At 27.8% G+C, this 18,756-nt stretch overlaps 6 protein-coding genes across 6 annotated transcripts; 4 read left to right on the top strand and 2 right to left on the bottom strand. All coding sequences in view use genetic code 12, as the record gives it.

Moving 5' to 3' along the window:
* Positions 1–392: 392 nt before the first annotated feature.
* On the top strand, positions 393–2,402 carry KGF54_003938 (uncharacterized protein; the record flags this gene model as incomplete). Its single annotated transcript, XM_051764581.1, has 1 exon — positions 393–2,402. The coding sequence occupies one exon, from the start codon at positions 393–395 to the stop codon at positions 2,400–2,402; it is 2,010 nt and encodes a 669-aa protein (XP_051617980.1).
* A 196-nt stretch (positions 2,403–2,598) lies between these two features.
* RRD1 (peptidylprolyl isomerase) lies at positions 2,599–3,720 on the top strand (the record flags this gene model as incomplete). Its single annotated transcript, XM_051764580.1, has 1 exon — positions 2,599–3,720. The coding sequence occupies one exon, from the start codon at positions 2,599–2,601 to the stop codon at positions 3,718–3,720; it is 1,122 nt and encodes a 373-aa protein (XP_051617979.1).
* Positions 3,721–3,765: 45 nt separating this feature from the next.
* Positions 3,766–8,079, bottom strand: KGF54_003936 (ubiquitin-protein ligase; the record flags this gene model as incomplete). Its single annotated transcript, XM_051764579.1, has 1 exon — positions 3,766–8,079. One exon carries the CDS (start codon positions 8,077–8,079, stop codon positions 3,766–3,768), a length of 4,314 nt encoding a protein of 1,437 aa, XP_051617978.1.
* A 207-nt stretch (positions 8,080–8,286) lies between these two features.
* On the bottom strand, positions 8,287–10,161 carry KGF54_003935 (crossover junction endodeoxyribonuclease; the record flags this gene model as incomplete). The annotated part of the gene is made up of 1 exon (XM_051764578.1): positions 8,287–10,161. One exon carries the CDS (start codon positions 10,159–10,161, stop codon positions 8,287–8,289), a length of 1,875 nt encoding a protein of 624 aa, XP_051617977.1.
* A 667-nt stretch (positions 10,162–10,828) lies between these two features.
* NGS1 (Ngs1p) lies at positions 10,829–13,744 on the top strand (the record flags this gene model as incomplete). Its single annotated transcript, XM_051764577.1, has 1 exon — positions 10,829–13,744. One exon carries the CDS (start codon positions 10,829–10,831, stop codon positions 13,742–13,744), a length of 2,916 nt encoding a protein of 971 aa, XP_051617976.1.
* A 1,876-nt stretch (positions 13,745–15,620) lies between these two features.
* PCK1 (phosphoenolpyruvate carboxykinase) lies at positions 15,621–17,279 on the top strand (the record flags this gene model as incomplete). The annotated part of the gene is made up of 1 exon (XM_051764576.1): positions 15,621–17,279. The coding sequence occupies one exon, from the start codon at positions 15,621–15,623 to the stop codon at positions 17,277–17,279; it is 1,659 nt and encodes a 552-aa protein (XP_051617975.1).
* Between the last annotated feature and the right edge of the window lie 1,477 nt (positions 17,280–18,756).

Raw genomic sequence — 18,756 nt, 5'->3', positions numbered from 1 at the left:
TGTTTTTATTTTCTAATTTATTATCACGTGAATTATATACTAAATTAGTTTATATAATCTTGCCTACCTCTTCTACACTTTATAAATATACTTTTCTATACAATATTTCTTATACACATTAGATCTTCAATAGTATTTTTGTATTATAGCAATATAATACATGTTTTATTTCATTATCAAATCTTTTAAAAGTTTATCATTATAATACTGCAATCACGTGAAATATCACGTGTTAAGTATATTAATATTTGAAACAAAAATAATAATAAGTATTATTTATTATATGACGCGTTCTATACATCAATAACTTATTTTTTTACAACCAAATTTAAAACCAAATATTCATTAATTTGATATATTCTATATCAACCATTTAATTATCCAATATCTTTATGAGTAAGAAAAAGACTTCAATTAAATTACCAGTTGGTCAAAGAGCAATATCAGATTTTTATATATGTAAAAATAATAATAATAATAATTTTAGTAATAGTTTTAGCAAAAAGCAACCAGATAATTTATTTAATAGAATTCCTTCAGCTAAGAGACAGAGTTCAATACTAAGTACTACTACAGATAATGATGATGATGATGATGAAGGATTTGGAGATGGTCATGATATTTCAATAGATCCTGATACAAGTTCGGAAATGACAAATTTTAGAGATCCAAAATTATATAATGTATTACAATCAAAATTTAATTCACCAATGAATTCTCAATTATCAAGATCAAATTCAATTTTAAATGAAAAAAGTGCTAACGAGCTAAATCATGAGATTATTCCACCTGCTTTAAAAAGATCAAATACTGATATATTAGATTCATTTGATGGTGGTAAAGCTAAAAAGATATTAAAACAATCAAGTATACAACAAACTCAAGTTGAAATCATAAATAATGATGACTTAAGTCCTGAACAAATGGAAATTATTGACAAAGTTGTAAATAAAAAATTGAATGTATTTTATACTGGTAGTGCAGGTACAGGTAAATCAGTTGTATTAAGAGCATTAGTTAAAAGATTGAAAGCTATTTATAGAGATAATATTGGTGTTACGGCCCCAACTGGTATGGCTGCTTGTAATATTAATGGTCAAACAATTTTTAGATACTTGGAAATTGGTCTTGGTTTACAAAATCCAAATGAATTAGCCAAAATGATTCAAAGAAATCCTGGAAAATTAAGAAAATGGACAATGATGAAAGTTTTAATAATTGATGAAATTTCAATGGTTGATGGTCACTTTTTTGATAAATTGGAAGAAACAGCAAGAAAAGTAAGAGGTAATAGCGCACCATTTGGTGGTATACAAATTGTATGTTGTGGAGACTTTTATCAACTACCACCAGTTTCAACAAGAGGTAAAGAAATTAAATTCTGCTTTCAAGCTAAATCTTGGAATCTAGTTATACAAGAAAATATAGTATTAAAACAAATCTTTAGACAAAAGGGTGACAATGAACTAATTGAAATGTTGAATGCATTAAGAACTGGAGATGTCAGAAATCAACCAGACATGATTGATAAATTTAAAAAACTAACCGAAGCAGTTAAATATGATGATGGATTGGAACCTACGCAGCTATTTCCAACGAGAAAAGAAGTTTTACAAGCTAATAATGGAAGACTACAAAAGCTTGAATCTAAAGTTTATGAATATACCGCAGTTGACAGTCATGTTGGTGAAATGTATAAAAATCATTATGCTCAACTATTATGTGAAGACAATTTAATCTTAAAGGAAGGTGCACAAGTAATGAATATAAAAAATATGGGCGATACATTAGCTAATGGAACACTAGGCACAATTTTATTTTTCATAACTAAAAATTTATTTTTTAAATTGATGGATTTGTATGGTTCATTTGAAAGTTTAGATCCCCAACTGTTGAAAGAAATAAGATTGTTAAGTTCAAGAATAGGAATTGTACAAGAATGGAGTACCAAAGAAAAAGAAATCTTTGATTCCATACCAAATGAAAGAAAATCAAAATTTGAGCTGTTAATTCAATACACTGCTCAAGAAACAAAAGCAGAAATGTTACCAGTTGTCCTATACAAATTAAATGGCATGGATGAAGCAAGGATAGTTGATAGAGAAGAATTTGTCATAGAATTAGGTAAAGAAAAAAGTTCAACTGGTAACCCCACTAGGGTCCAGTTACCAATAATTTTATCATGGGCAATGTCCATACATAAAGCACAAGGTCAAACTATACCAAGATTAAAAGTTGACTTAGACAGAATATTTGAAAATGGTCATGCATATGTTGCTATATCAAGAGCTGTTAGTAAAAATTGTTTACAAATAAAACATTTTAGAGCTGATAAAATTAGAGTTTCTAAAGAAGTTCATAATTTTTATAAAAGTCTTGAAAGTAGAACTTCACGAAGTTAATGATTAATGTACATATTTATTATAGGGTTAAAAATTTCTATAAATTCTATTTCTCATTCTAAATCTTTCTAGACTAGAGAAACTAAAAAAACCGCTTAATAAAATTATGGTAGCATTGAGAATTGCAAAATAATTCTCAAAATATCACTTTTTTAAACAAACAAACACACCAAGCAGAAATAATGCTGGAACTAAAATGAGTGAACAAGGGTCAGAACCAAGTAAGAAAATTTTTGAAGTATCAGATTTGAAAAATTTTGAAAAATCATTAGCATATAAAGAACTACAACAATCTTTGAATCAAATAATATTGTTGATACAAGGAGTTAAAGTACCACCAAATGTATTGAGTAAAGAAATTGTAACTAGAGACAAACAAGCAATAACTGAAACTCCACTACCGCCACCAACACTGGATACACAAAACAATACAAGGTATCAGAATAATGTGGAAGTGATAATAAACTTATTAGACGAACTAAATAAACTTATAAATGAAACACCACCAGTTGAAGGTCCAACAAGGTTTGGTAATATAGCATATAGAACATGGTATGAGAAAGCGGATAAAACCCTACCAACTCTACTAGAAAAATTAGATCTTAAACTACAAAACAAAAGTCAATTCATTACTGAGATTAAATATTATCTAGCTAATTCATTTGGTTCCAAAATGAGATTAGATTACGGAACTGGTCATGAATTATCATATCTAGCATTCATAGGAGCTTTGATAAAAAACAATGATATAATAAAAAATCCATCAGGTGAAGAAGTTTTAGTGTTATTTGCGAAATACTACGATTTAGTTCGTAATTTAATTCTTACATATAATTTAGAACCAGCTGGATCTCATGGAGTTTGGGGATTAGATGATCATTTCCATTTGATATATATTTTGGGAGCTTCTCAGTTTGTTAATGATCCATCTGCTCCGTCAGTAAGACAAGCGTTACTGAAACAAGTTATCACCACTTACAAATTATCTAATTTTTACATCAATGCAATAGCGTTTATTTTTAAATTAAAAACTGGTCCGTTTAATGAACATAGTCCAATTATTTATGATATTCATATGTCTGTCTTACTGTGGAACAAAGTTAGACAGGGACTACTAAAGATGTATCTGGCTGAAGTTTTGGGTAAGTTTCCTGTTATTCAACATTTTTGGTTTGGTGAGATTTTATATCTGTGGAAAGATCAACAGGGAAAAGCATTACCGGTAAATCAGCCAGAAGAGCCGAATAAACCTACAAAGAAAGTTTCAAAACCAAGTCTGAATATACCGATGACTGCTGCACCTTGGGCAAAGCGTTAAATAAAATTGAATACATATATATATATTCATACTACTACTAATTTTCTAATTTCTATACTTAAAATTGAAAGCTGAACGACATAAAGGACATGTAGAATTCCCTGAACTTTTAAACCATTTATATAAACAAGCAGCATGAAATTTATTACTACAAGTTTGACAAGTTTTGGAAGGTAATGATAAATCTTGATGTAAAATTGAATAACATATAGCACAATCTTCAAATCCAGAAAAATGCAAATTAATGTTCTTACAGAATAATTCAATTGAATCTATTATTGAACCGTTTTGTAATGATATAATTTTTTGGGATGCTAATAACCATGCTTTCCATCTGTTTTCTTTCACACCAAATCTTGATGGTCCGTCAAATGTGACATTTTCCAATGGATACAATACTGGAATTTTGATAACCATTTCTAATTTTTGTTCATCTACTATATATGTAGTTTTAATTTCATTAGATACAAAATTAACTTTTATAGTAAGATTATCTTCTTTACCTTGTAACTTATCTTTTTCATTATTGACCAGTTCTAAAACTTCATTTATGATAGGTGGTGACAAATATTGTGAAGTTAATTTTTCAATTTTCATTTGAAGCTGTTTATCTCTTATCTCTTTGTACCACATTTGTACTTGAAATCCAGCGTACCTTAAAAATTTATAGTAGATGTTTAAGCCAATTAATTTTAGGTTATATTCAAACTCATTATTGTCTGTTTCAAGGATATTGTAACTTGAGTATTCTTCAAATGTTGTTAAAGACATGAATTTATTGTCAATATCAAGATGCTCGAATATGAAATAAAGTAATGTTTGAAAATCTTTATGCTCTAATATTTGGTTCAAATAATCATTACGAATAGATATGGTGACATCTTTAAAAAAGCTTGATACCATGAACCACGCTAACATATATCTGGAAAGATCAAAATTTTCTTCAACTTTAAATTGTACAATTATATTCATTAAATCTGATGGTAATTCTGCTTTCTTGTTTCCGTCTTTTGACAATTGGTATTCCACAACAAAATCATCTTTTTCAAGTTGATATATCTGAGATGAATAGTAAGTACATAATCTTTGTATAGTAATTGATGGAGTTTGTGAAAATAATTTGAAAATTTGATCTTGATTTGATTTTAATGTCTTTATTGAAAATTTTGACTGTATCAAAGCTCTTTTTAAAACTTGTTTAACAACAAACGACATACGACTATTTGAATTTGTAGATTGTGTGAATAGTTCTAACAACCTCTCATCTTGATTCTCTAAATTGTCTAGCTGGTTGAACAAAGTAGTATAGGCTTTTAAAGTATAGTATTTCAAATCAATTCTATCGTCAGCCATATCAAAATTATCACTTAAAATTTTATTAACCAAATCGTAATAAGTATCCGATAAATTTGTTTGAAATTTTGGAAGTAATGCTAAAAATCTAAGTACTTGAATTCTCATATCAATAAACTCTGCATCATATGAAATTGAAGAATCAAACCAGTTGTCCAATTGTTTTAAAACCATTGATAATTTGACAGCTGGGAATAAATCAGATTCGGTTGATTCACCCGACATGAACGGAATGATTAAAGTGATCCATTTCAAACCCAAATTTAAGATATCATCCTCTTTTCTAACAACTAATATCTCTGAAAATACATAATTTCTTATACGATCTAATGATTTTGAAGCCAAAAAAATTTTAAATCCATTTATTACAGCAACAAATTTCATTGGAGTCTTAACTAATTGATTATAATTAATGTTGATCAGTTCAAACTGTGACAAACTCATTTCTTCTGCAACATTCTCAATATGCTTAGTTAAAACTCGGGCAGCATAAAATGACATTAAATCATTACCATTAGCTAATTCAATGAGGGGATGCTTGCTATCTATTATTGTACTAATCAGTATTTCCAATGACGGACTTGATATCTCTTGTAATTTTTCTTCAATACTTGGATCCAATTTTTGTGTGAAGACATAATCATCAACATATTCTTTTCCTATTGAAAGCAAAGTTTGTAATTTCTCATCAGAGCTATCTAAGGTACATAAAAACTTGGTTAACACTAGTACTGTCTCTTCAAATTGCCCTGACTGATAATCACAAATATAAATTGACAGTTCTAATGCATTGGATATTGCGATTTCAGATGGTTTCAAAGGATTTATGAGTGACGTGAAAGTTTGATGAAATAATTCTGTTGGCATAGGTCCATCTTTGACAAAATTGACTAAAGTATTCATATTTGTTTGCATATCACGAGATTTCAAATATTGCATCAAAGATGACAAATAAATTTCTTCATATTGTAATGAATTTAAAAATGGTTTCAGATCATCAACATTGTTCCAAGCATACTGAAGGATTTTATTTAAATTTAAGTCAATGATAAGTGGTAAGTGGTCAGTCATAGTAGCTACAAAAACCTTCGTAGATTCTGAATCAAGATTCGATATAATTGTATTTAAAGCTTCTTTATCCTTGGAGTTTATAATTTTCTTCAAATATGACACATCAAGAACATTTGCTGAATTTTCTTGAACATACCTATAGATCTCGGGATACTTCTCTTTATTAATTTCAACTTCAGTTTTGGATATAAATGAGTCTTTGTCATTGTTGATGGATAATTGTGAAAATGCAGTATTTATTATATGCAGCAAGTCTTTTGAGTCTAACAAGTTCTCTTGATTAAGTATTTTTATTATTCTGAACAGTACTTCATCGTTTGGTTGAATGGCAATTTGATCTATGAAATCTTTCATTCTTGGTGCTGGCTTCTTCATTATTTCCAAATATGCTAAAACATAATTTGAAGCAATCGACTTCTCTATTTCCTCATTCTCAAAATTTGTCAATATTATATCAACTATATCATCGATGTTTTCTTCAAATCCCATCGTCTTCAAAATGTCAAAGTATGTATGAAGATATGGTTCACTATATTTATCGGGAGCCTCCTGTATTTTATCATTCAATTTTTCAAATGCTTGTGATAATTTGTCAGAATCGTCAAACTTTGAAAATTGAATCAATATATCTTTCTTAACTGATGAGATCCTTATTTTGGATAAGTTATTCAAAACCTTATCAATCACCGTCAGTAATTCATCTGAGTCAAAAAAGGTTATAAATTTAAAAATGCAGGTCAAACAAGCTGGTTTGAATTTATCACGAATTTTGTCATATTGGCCAAGTAAAGTATTTACATAAAAGTCAGAATCCTTCTCATTTGAAAATTCAACAACTGCAATTCCATTACTTTTAAATTCATTAAATAAAGAATAAACAACTTCATAGTATTTCGGATCCAGATCACAAGGGCCGAGTTCAAAATAATGATGTAATCTCAGTTGACTCTTACTACTAAAATCCCAAAATGATTTCTTCAATTTGTTTATGGAACCAAATCTTGTAAGTTGTATTAGCACTTGCCAAAACGGTATTATTACGAATGAATATATCAATGAAGGTTTCAGTTTGTTAAATTTGATTTTTAGAACTGACTTTGAAATAGTTTTGTATAAGGATTTAATATTTAGTGAGTCTTCCTCGTCATTGAATAATCTTAAAATTAGCAGTAGTATAGTTTTGAACAATCCCAAATTCATAGTCTCCTCTTCAACACTTGTAGTCAAACTATCCCAAATTGAGTCCAGCTTTAAAATTGTACTCATTTCCTCAGACTTTTCAGATTTATTATTAATGATCTTCATTAAAATTTGTAATGCAATATTCAACACACGATCATATTTGATCTGTATTTCAGATTCAGTTGTATACCTTGGGTCAGATAAAGTTTCAGGAGTTTCAACAATTGTAACAGATCCTATTAGGTTTAAAATTTGATCTTCAAAAATATTCCAAATTTTTTCAGTCTTTGTAGAATCACCTTGAAAATTCTCTAATAAAACTGAGCTTGCAGTGCTTGATACAGTCTTATCTGGGTCAAAAATTCCCATTACCCAGATGGGCATAGTTGTTTTTAAATATCTCCCATAAGTTTTACTACCTATTGTCTTTAGCAAATTACCTTGGATTTGATGAGTTAGTGATCTGACTGTTTTCGAATTATCTATGGCTACTTTAGGGTATAATTGTACCCAACAGTCTAGAGTCGCTTCGTCAAACTCATTCAAATTCTGTTCATTAACGAATGATAATAAATCATTAAGTGCTTTTTCTTTTGTTTTGGGATCTTTCTTGGTTAATGATTTGAATATAACTGTTAAGTCTGAGTTGGAAATAGTTGAAATATCTGGCTGATTTGTAAAGTAATTTAATGCAACATCTAAACCATTGTAACCTAGATTACCTGTAAATTCAAACTCATCCGTTTCTGACATAAGATGGTCTATAAATTGATTCTAGAGGATAGTTTTGCTGTTGCAAATATATTTTTGTATAAAATAATTTTTCACTCACAAGATCTTTAAAAGTATATTTTGCTGCTAAAATACGTCATTTACATTTACAATATATTAAGAGACAACAGGATCGAGGAAATTTATTTATATTAAATATAACCTTCTATTTACATGAAATATTGGAAATTAAACATCAGGTTCAAGAAATGGATTATTTTCATGGAGTTTTTGATGTGGTTTGAAAAAATTTGATAAAGTTTGCTGACCAGCAGCAAGAACTACTTTTTTTGATTTTCTATTCTTTGTAGGAGATAATTTTGTAGGAGACTTTGTTGGTGAGTTTTTGGGTAATTGAGCTGAAGTGAAGACTGGATTTGCAACTGGGTCTAAATCTATTATTTTTAATTTTTTATTTGGTGAATTCTTAGCTGAAGCAGTTCTTTTAATTGGAGAATTTAATAACGAATCTAAAGTTGATGCTTGTCTTGAAACACCATGTTTTTTATAATATTCATGAGCCTCTTTTGCTTTGTCATAAGCTACTAATTTTTCTGGACAATGAAGATTTAGTAATGATCTAGGTACCCATATGTAGCTTTCACCGTCTGAAGTTTTTTCTGGTGAATCAAAAGCTCTCCTTGATTCAGTTGATTTTGGATATAGCTTTGTAACTTCTTCTTTCGAATATTTTAACATCATCAATTCCACATCTTTTTCAATTTTATCATTTGTTATTTTAACAATATCACTAATTGTTACTAATTTGAAAATGATATATTTTATATTGAATTCATAATTATCTGGAATATATAATTCATTCAGACCTAACACAATGAACGAAGTATCTTCATCGAATTTAATATTTTCAATTTCACTTTTTCTCAACATTTCTTCTTCGCTAGTAATATCAACTTTAAAATCCGATTGAAGCTCTCCAAAACTTAGGGTATCGGGAAGGAATATTGGAAGATGTTTGTTGACAAACGGAAAAAAATATAGTAACACGTAATACTCATCAAATTTTAATTCTTCTATATTCAAATTTCTTCCGAAAATGTGTCTGTTCGGTGGTGTGATTTGTTGATTTAATTTAAGTAATAGATTATTGAATGCAATTTTTCTGATTGTTCTATCTTTTATATAATTCCAAGGACATATTGAAACAACATCTTTTCTAACAAAACATTCTTGCAATTCCTTAGCAAAATCTGGAGGTTCTTCAAATAAACTATTAGCGGGTCTTTTCTTTGCTTCTTTTAATTCTATTTTAGTAATTTGCCTATTGTGAAACATAGCAAAAGGAGTACCACATAAAGCTAAGTTTTTAGCATTGACTTTACCTACTCTTGCGACACCAGAAGAATAATCACCTCCTCTTAATGAAGCCAAAAACACCAATCTCTCTCTTGTTAAACCTAATTTCTCTTCAACATGATTCATATCAACTGGTGTAACATAATATTTTTGTTTCAAGGTTCCATTTTTTACTGGTGATGAAGGTCCAATATCTTCAAGAAATCTACTGTAGTTTCTCAATAATTTCGTAGCTCCAAACACTAAGGCATCAACATCATTAGTAATAACATAATCAACAATTCCTAATCTTTGAATATGAGCACATTGAGCTTCACCTTCTCCTACTGCTTGAACAAATTCGATTTTTTGACTTTTCAAAACTCTTTTAATCTCTTCAACAAATGGATTATTTTCTGAGAAATTTTCATCTTCTGCTAGTTTTAATTTTGATAATTCTGAATCATAATCTAATGCTACTCCATTTCCTGATTTATCTGGTTTTAACTTACCATCAAATACAACCATCACAGATATATTTAATCCTATTAATGCTAATATTTTCGACATAAAATTTTGTATCATTATTCTCCCATTTTCTTCTTCGGGTATAGAACTATGGTTTGATTGGAAAATAAATAAGTAAGCATCTAATGCTACGCGTGGCGTACGATTGTATTTTTTAATATGCTGATCCACTAGTTCATCTAATGATATTCTTTCATCAAATGCAGGACGTAAAATATCCCATAATTCAGGTATCCCCATTCAGAGCAATACATTTATGTAATATAGCAATGATCTTGGTAGATATAGCGAGTATAACTAGATAAATCGATCTTGAAACATGAGACGTTTTTGTTACACATAATATTTTTTGTCTTTATTTCTATATTAAAATTTCAAATGTCTTCTGAGAATACAAGCTTTACGTAATTTGTTTAATATTATAATTAGAAGCCATCCATTGCGTGATAATTTTATCATTTATCGATAGGGCTATCAGCTTCCCACTACGACCAGCTTTATGTAACATTTCACTGGAATGTATTACTGAATATTATGTCACGTTTTAAAAAAATATGACATTGAATTTTGTGGAGAGTTATCCATAATGATTATGGTTAAATTTAACCTCCAGGTTAAATTCAAAACTCTGCAAAATAAGCCTCCTTTACAGTGCTAGCAAAAAGTCACCTAAAACAAAACGAGCTAAGTTTTTTTAGTAACATTTCTCATTGGTTTTCGTTTGTAATTTTATGTGAAGTTCATAAATGAAGTATACTGCAAAATATTTTTATTTTTGTGAAACTAAAACTAAAACATTATTTATTTTAATTCTTTTAATCAAAACACAAGTAATATATTTTCAATTAACGAACTCCGATCCAATCATTGAGATCGAATTATATATTCTAATCAATAAATAATAAAAATGGAGAATAGAGCAGGTCAACTACTATGTGGTGGTTTTCAAGGAACAAAAGTTACTTCACAAGCTTATCATTTAATTGTTGAACAAAAAATTTCATCAATGATATTATCAAGAAAGAATGCAATAAATGTTGAACAAATGTCAAAATTAATAAAAGATTTACAATATATTGCGTTTACTGAAGGTAGATATAAATATCCTTTAATGTTTGCGATTGATGAAGAAGGTGGGATAATGAATTCATTATTTGATCCGGAGTTTTTAACTCAATATCCTAGTGCTATGGCTTTGGCTGCAACAGGAGATCCTCAATTAGTTTATGAAATTTCAAAAGCTATAGCTATAGAATTAAAGAAAATTGGGTTCAGCATAATATTGGGACCAGTTTTAGATATTGTCACAAAGTTATCACATCAATTACTTGGAGTTAGGAGTTTTGGTACAACTTTGGAAAGTGTACAAAAATATGGATTAATGTGTGCGAAAGGGCTAAGAGATGGTGGATTATATACAGTGGGGAAACATTTTCCAGGAATGGGTAATGCTACTGTTGATTCTTTTTTGGAGTTACCAGTCATTGGAGAATCTTTGATTCAACTAAAACAATTTAATGCATTACCATTTCAAACGTTAATAGAAGCAAATGTACTTGATGGTGTAAGTGCCGCTGGTTGTGCCGTTCCAAACATAAGTCCTGATGAAACTCATGCATGTTTGTCACCTATAATTTTGACTAATTTACTACGAGGTGACCTAAAGTTCAAGGGGTTTGTAATAAGTGAATGTTTGGAAATGGAGGCATTATATCATTCTATTGGTTTAGGTCAAGGTGTAATTTTGTCAATAAATGCAGGCTGTGATTTAGTTATGGTCTGTCATGATTTAAATTTACAGAATGAAGCAATTGATTCAATTAAAAAGGGGTTGAGAAATGGTAATTTAGATGAAGAAACAGTAATGGCAAGTCTAGAAAGAATTGAAAATTTACAAAAAAGGTTACCAACTTGGAAAGAAATTTTTCCTAATGGATCTATATCAGCAAAACAATACCCAACATTATTTAAATCCGAATTCCCTGACCAATGGCAAAAGCATCAACAATTATCAGCTTTAGCTTATCAAAAATCAATCACATTAGTACGAGATTACAATAACTTACTACCATTACCAAAGCATTTTAAATCTGACGAAGTTGAATCGATCTTGGTGCTAAGTCCCTTATTGATACCTGTAACACCAAGAAAGAAAAATGCAGCAACGGAAAGGCTATTCACTGGTGAAGAAGTCTTTCAATGTTTTGGAGAATACTTATCGAATCATAAATTAAATAAAGATAAGAAATATGTTGTGCTACATACCACATATACTGCAAATGGTTTGACACCACTACATGAATCACTAATCGAAAAATCTAAAATCGTAATAGTATTTACAAGTGAAGTTTCGAGAAATATGTATCAAAATGGAATTGTCAAGTATGTTTCGATACTATGTGGTGCAACTCCAACGTCATTTAATAGAAGAGATGGATTGTCACAACTCAAAAAACCATTGATAATAGTGGCGACACTGTCACCTTATGATTTCTTTTATGATAAAAATATGGGAAGTGCATATATCTGTTGTTATGATTATACAAGTAATGCGTTGAATAAAGTAGTTGGATTATTAATGGGAGATTTTGAACCTGAAGGTTGTATACCAGGAGAGGAACAAAAAAACTTTGTACATAAGAAGCAAAAATTAGATGAAGAACAACAAAAGCATAAGTCACAAATATCAATTTCAAAACAACAAATTAAAAGAAGGTGGCTAGTAGATGAATTTGATATGTCAAGAGATTTTCAAAGTTTAATTAATTTGTGGAAAGATAATACAGAAATTGATGAAATATATGATTCAATAAGATATAATGATGAACAATTTTTCAAAAGGTTGAGTGGATTATTAAATACTTCAAATCAAAAACTTTTTGTTGTGAGAAATTCATCATTAAATATACTATATGGAGTTATACTAACGTGGGTTGAAGAAAATATTGGTCACATCATATATATAATAGTTGAAAAGTCAAAAAGATTTCAAAGTATAGGTAAAAATTTGACGGCTAGAGCCATAAGATATTTAAGTAAAGAAAAACATTGTACTGAAATACGATTAGGATCATCATTTCCATTAATAATGTTTCCAGGCAATAAAAATTTAAATTCAGATAAATTTTTTCAAAATCTAGGTTGGGATTTCAATGGTAATAATAAATCTCAAGAAAAATATATAATGAAATTAGATTTAACAGATTGGCAAGTACCACAAAGAATATTAAAAGAATTAATGATTGTTGGAGTCAGATTTGATATATGTAATGATTTAAATCAATTGAATAAATTATTATCCAAAAATAATTTAAAACATTATTATTCAAATTTAACATTAAATAATAAAATTCCAAATGAAGTTAAAATAATCATTGCATTAGAACCAAATACTCAAAATATTATTGGAAGTATCATATTATTTACAAATAAATCACAAATATCAAAATATTTTCCATTTATTGATCAATGTAATGAAGAAAACTTAATTAAAATAAATGATCATAATGATAAAAACATTTCAATTCAAAATTTACCATTAATTGGTGGTATATTAGCTCCAGTTGTAGATGAAAGTTATTCAAATTTAATTGATATTTTTAAATATGGATTAGTTTGTAGTGCAATAACAATGTTAAAAAGTTCAAATTCATCAAATAATCAAAATAATGGAAAAAATATTAATGATATAAATTCATGTATAATGATTGATGTACCAAATGATAAATCAATAAAAAGTATTGAAGATATTGGATTTAAGAAATGGAAAAAATATTATGATTATTATAGTAAGAAAAATATATCGGAAAAACTGATTAATTAAATAATAAATAGTATAATCGTTATATATCAAAAACTAATATCACTTAAATGAATTAATATATATTTTATATACATACTTTTATTTTTAAATAGAAATTTTAATTTAACTAAATGCTTTTGATGATGAAAAAGAATATTATTCCAAATTGTTCCGATCAGGAAAATATTCCTTTTGTTGTTTCAGATCTATTTTTAAAACGTTTTTTTTCGTTTAAGAAAATTAAAGTTTCGTAGTTAATTAATATTGTTTTGGTTGCAAAATCAAAAGTTCTAGATTTGGATATAAGTTTTTCCATTACACAATATCAAATTTGTTATGTTTTTTGTGTTACAAATATTAAAAGTTCCATTCATCCATTTACTTGCTAAACCGGCAAAATTAATTTTCGTAAAATTTTTCGAGCTTATTAGTGTGTCAATTGGTAGCTATGAAATGGAGTAATGGAAATAGATTAAATTGAATTTTTAAAGATCATAAGATCATAATAAATTATATTATCATATTTCTTTTATATTTAGAATTTAAAAAAGTTTGAATATGTATCAACGGAAGGGTTAATTTAATGTAACAATTTCTTTTAAAAATCAATTTCTCTTTCCAAATTAACTATTACTCCTATTTATTATAATAAATCAATTTTGTTGAATTTGAAAGGAAATATGTCAAAATAATTTTAATTCATTTTGGTCTTTTCCCGGAGAATTTCATATAAATTATAATATGTTAAAATTTTAATTCTTCTCCTCTTTTTTCATATAATATATGTACATACATTATTACTTGCAATATTAATTCAGAGCGAATTCTTCAACTAAAATTAAAATTAAAAGGGCTTGTTTCTAAATTAATTAGAAATATTAAGCAGATGTTGTTGTACATATTTCACAAACTAAATTCAATTAAATTAATTTTTCTATTGTAAACGGATGAAGTCGGAAAATTCATCGCGATTATTTGAGCTCGGTAGTTTTATTAAAATGCTTTTTCTCGAGAAAACAATACGATTATTTGGAGGAACAACGTCATAAAATTGAAATAACAAGACTTTTTATCAATGAAAGCCCTGCGGTATTTTACTGAATAAAATCAATTGATTTTGAAATCACATTATCACAAGTAAGCAAGTTTATCAACAATTAAATTTGATTGTTAGGTCACTACTTTTATCTTTGCTCAATTGCACACTCATTGTCAATGTTATCTACTCTTACCCTTTATCAGTGGAAGCTGCTCTTATCTAATTAAAACATTTAAAACAAAAAAAAATACTTCAAGATTGATCTTGTTTGAAAACCATTTTGGTGTAACAAAAAATTTTCATCGGCCTCTATCGGATTATGTAATTATTTTTACCCCATATTTTTTATTTTTTTTTTATTTTTTTTTTTCGTTTTTTATTTTTAAAATTTACATTTTTTTAATTTATTACAACTATGTTAATTAAAAACTGTTGAATTATCATGAACATTTCATTTCAAAAACTTTAGAGATCAAGATAATGATCAATCAATTGGTCTTTGTCAATTGAATAACAGCTGACTTTAACTTATTAATTAAATTCAAATATATGCAATTCTTAATATGTAGATCAAGGTAAAGCTAAAACTAAAAGAAAAGAAAAAGATCGTTAATGTTAGGTGATTTTTTTTTAATATAGATTTTTATTTTGTGTAAGAAATTTAAAGCATATGAAAAGAATTAAATGAAAAGCAAAAATTATTTAGAATTATAAATTTAATATAAATAATTAATGATATTTCCTTCATTCTCAAGATTCATAATTTTTTAGAAGAACTTTTTTTTTACTTTCTATTTTTTATTCTTTGACTTCAATTTATTTCAATTCAATTCAAATTAAAATTAAATTACTACAAAAATGTCACCATCTGCTGTTGAATCAACTATAAATTTTGATAATCATTCATCAATTAAAACTACTCAAGATCCTTTAGTTAAAAAATTAAGTTTAGCTACTGATACTATAATTAGACATAATGCTCCACCACCAACTTTATATGAAGATGGTTTATTAGAAAAAGGTACTACTATTTCTTCAACTGGTGCTTTAATGGCTTATTCAGGTAAAAAAACTGGTAGATCACCAAGTGATAAAAGAATTGTTGATGAAGAAACCTCAACTCAAAATATTTGGTGGGGACCAGTTAATAAACAAGTTGATGAATTAACTTGGAAAATTTCAAGATCAAGAGCTTTAGATTATTTAAGAACTAGAGAAAAATTATTTGTTGTTGATGCTTATGCTGGTTGGGATCCAAGATATAGAATTAAAGTTAGAATTATTTGTGCAAGAGCTTATCATGCTTTATTTATGACCAATATGTTGATTAGACCAACTGAAGAAGAATTAGCTAATTTTGGAGAACCAGATTTTACTATTTATAATGCAGGTCAATTCCCAGCTAATGTTCATACTAAAGGTATGACTTCATCAACTTCAGTTGAAATCAATTTCAAAGATATGGAAATGGTTATATTAGGTACTGAATATGCTGGTGAAATGAAAAAAGGTATTTTCACAGTTATGTTTTATTTGATGCCAATTAAACATCAAGTTTTAACTTTACATTCATCATGTAATCAAGGTGTTCAAAAAGGTGATGTTACTTTATTCTTTGGTTTATCGGGTACTGGTAAAACCACTTTATCAGCTGATCCAAATAGACAATTAATTGGTGATGATGAACATTGTTGGTCAAATAATGGTGTTTTCAACATTGAAGGTGGTTGTTATGCTAAATGTTTAGATTTATCACAAGAAAAAGAACCAGAAATTTTCAATTCAATTAAATTCGGTTCAATTTTAGAAAATGTTGTATATAATCCAGAAACTAAAGTTGTTGATTATAATGATTCAGCTATTACTGAAAATACTAGATGTGCTTATCCAATTGATTTCATTCCATCAGCAAAAATTCCATGTTTAGCTGATACTCATCCAACTAATATTATTTTATTAACTTGTGATGCTTCAGGTGTTTTACCACCAGTTTCAAAATTAACTAATGCTCAAGTTATGTATCATTTTATTTCAGGTTATACTTCCAAAATGGCTGGTACTGAGGAAGGTGTTACTGAACCACAAGCTACTTTTTCAGCATGTTTTGGTCAACCATTTTTAGTTTTACATCCAATGAAATATGCTCAACAATTATCAGATAAAATTACACAACATAAAGCTAATGCTTGGTTATTAAATACTGGTTGGGTTGGTGCTTCAGCTGCAAGAGGTGGTAAAAGATGTTCATTAAAATACACTAGAGCTATCTTAGATGCTATTCATTCAGGTGAATTATCAAAAGTTGAATATGAAACTTTCCCAACTTTCAATTTACATGTACCAAAATCATGTCCAGGTGTTCCATCAGAAATTTTGAATCCAACTAAAGCTTGGACTCAAGGAGTTGATGCTTTTGAACAAGAAATTAAATCATTAGGTAAAAAATTCACTGAAAATTTCAAAAAATATGCTGATCAAGCTTCAGCTGAAGTTAAAAAAGCTGCTCCAGAAATATAAATATAAGTATAATTTAACAATTTTGATTCTTTCATATATAGTTTATTTATAAGTTCATAATACATTCAATTCGATTCTTTTTGCATAATAAAATTATAATATTGTAGTTCCGTTTTATTCATTGACTTCAAAAGTTTTGTTAAAATGTTCTATGTACTAGTTTTGATAAAAAAATCGACGCAATCATCTCAAATCTTAAGTCAGAATTTAGGTGGAAGTTATTATTGAAGGTCAATATCTATCTTCGGGATTTACTAGTAAACTCATAAAGTATTGAAGTTGATTAATATTTTTAATGTTTCAAAAATAGACATATTATTTAGTAGTAAATAGCTGCTAAGTACACAAAATCAAATTGCAAAAATTACATGGGAAAAAATTACGATATACAGAATAATAATAAAAGTTTACTAATTTTCAATAAAATTTCTGACTAGTATATGAAAATACTAAATTAATGACCATTTCGATCCCGCTTAATACTTCTAATAAAATTTGATTTTGTTTGAAAATTGGATGGGAAGGAAAGGATTCTGAGGACGTATAAACTAAATCTAGCGTCTTTATTGTTTTGTATAGTGTATATAGCAAAGTTTTAATTGTTTTCATTATCTTTGGATGATATTTGATAACTGCTGAGCTTAATCTTGTGCTCAGTTCATTAACACTATAACTTCACATTCGGTGAATTCACAATCGGTGAATTATATGATTAAGTAGACTAAGGTGAAAGATTGAAAGCCGTTTGATCGTAATTTCAAGTTTAATTTTTTAAGACAAAAAATTTGCTGCAAAATTTATGTAAAATTTTTATTTAAATTGAGCTAATCATGTTAAAACAATCAAATTTATGAAAGGCTTGATTTTGAAAATTAGCCCTGAATTTACATGTAAATCAGATATCACATTATTAATAATTAAATTTGAATAAAATTCTTAAAATTTCACATTTGAATCAAAACTAAAACTTTGAAATTTTGCATCCGTACTAATCGCAAGCATAGGCTTGTTAAATTTACAAACATATCTAATTAATTAAAGACCAAAAGTTTTCTTCAAAGCCTCTTTCTAGTTTTAAAGTTATATGAGAAGTAGAGATCTCTACTAAAAAAAAAGTTCGTAGATTTAATTTGAGCCATGATCTAAAATATTAATTTTTTCAAGTCTGAAAATAAAGAGAGATTGAACCCACGAGTGAAATTTCAAGTTTGAGAAAACTTGAGAATACTTGATGAAGTCAAGAAAATAAAAAAAAGGAGTTATTGTTGTTAATTACATCACAATAAAGATTGTAGTACTGTCTGTTTCAACTTAAAAGTGTTACTCAATTTCATATGAATTGTTAAGATGTTATTCTAAAGTGAGTTAAATTGAAAATATTCAACAATGCGGATAATAAATGAAAAATAAAATATGAAACGAAAGAACGGAAAATGATTTATAAAATACACAGAGATCAAAAAAAAAAATATCAATT

Source organism: Candida jiufengensis (genome assembly GCF_024610255.1).
Source record: "Candida jiufengensis strain CBS 10846 chromosome Unknown scaffold1, whole genome shotgun sequence".
NCBI lineage: Eukaryota > Fungi > Ascomycota > Pichiomycetes > Serinales > Debaryomycetaceae > Lodderomyces > Lodderomyces jiufengensis.
This window is presented reverse-complemented; position numbering and strand designations above follow the sequence as displayed.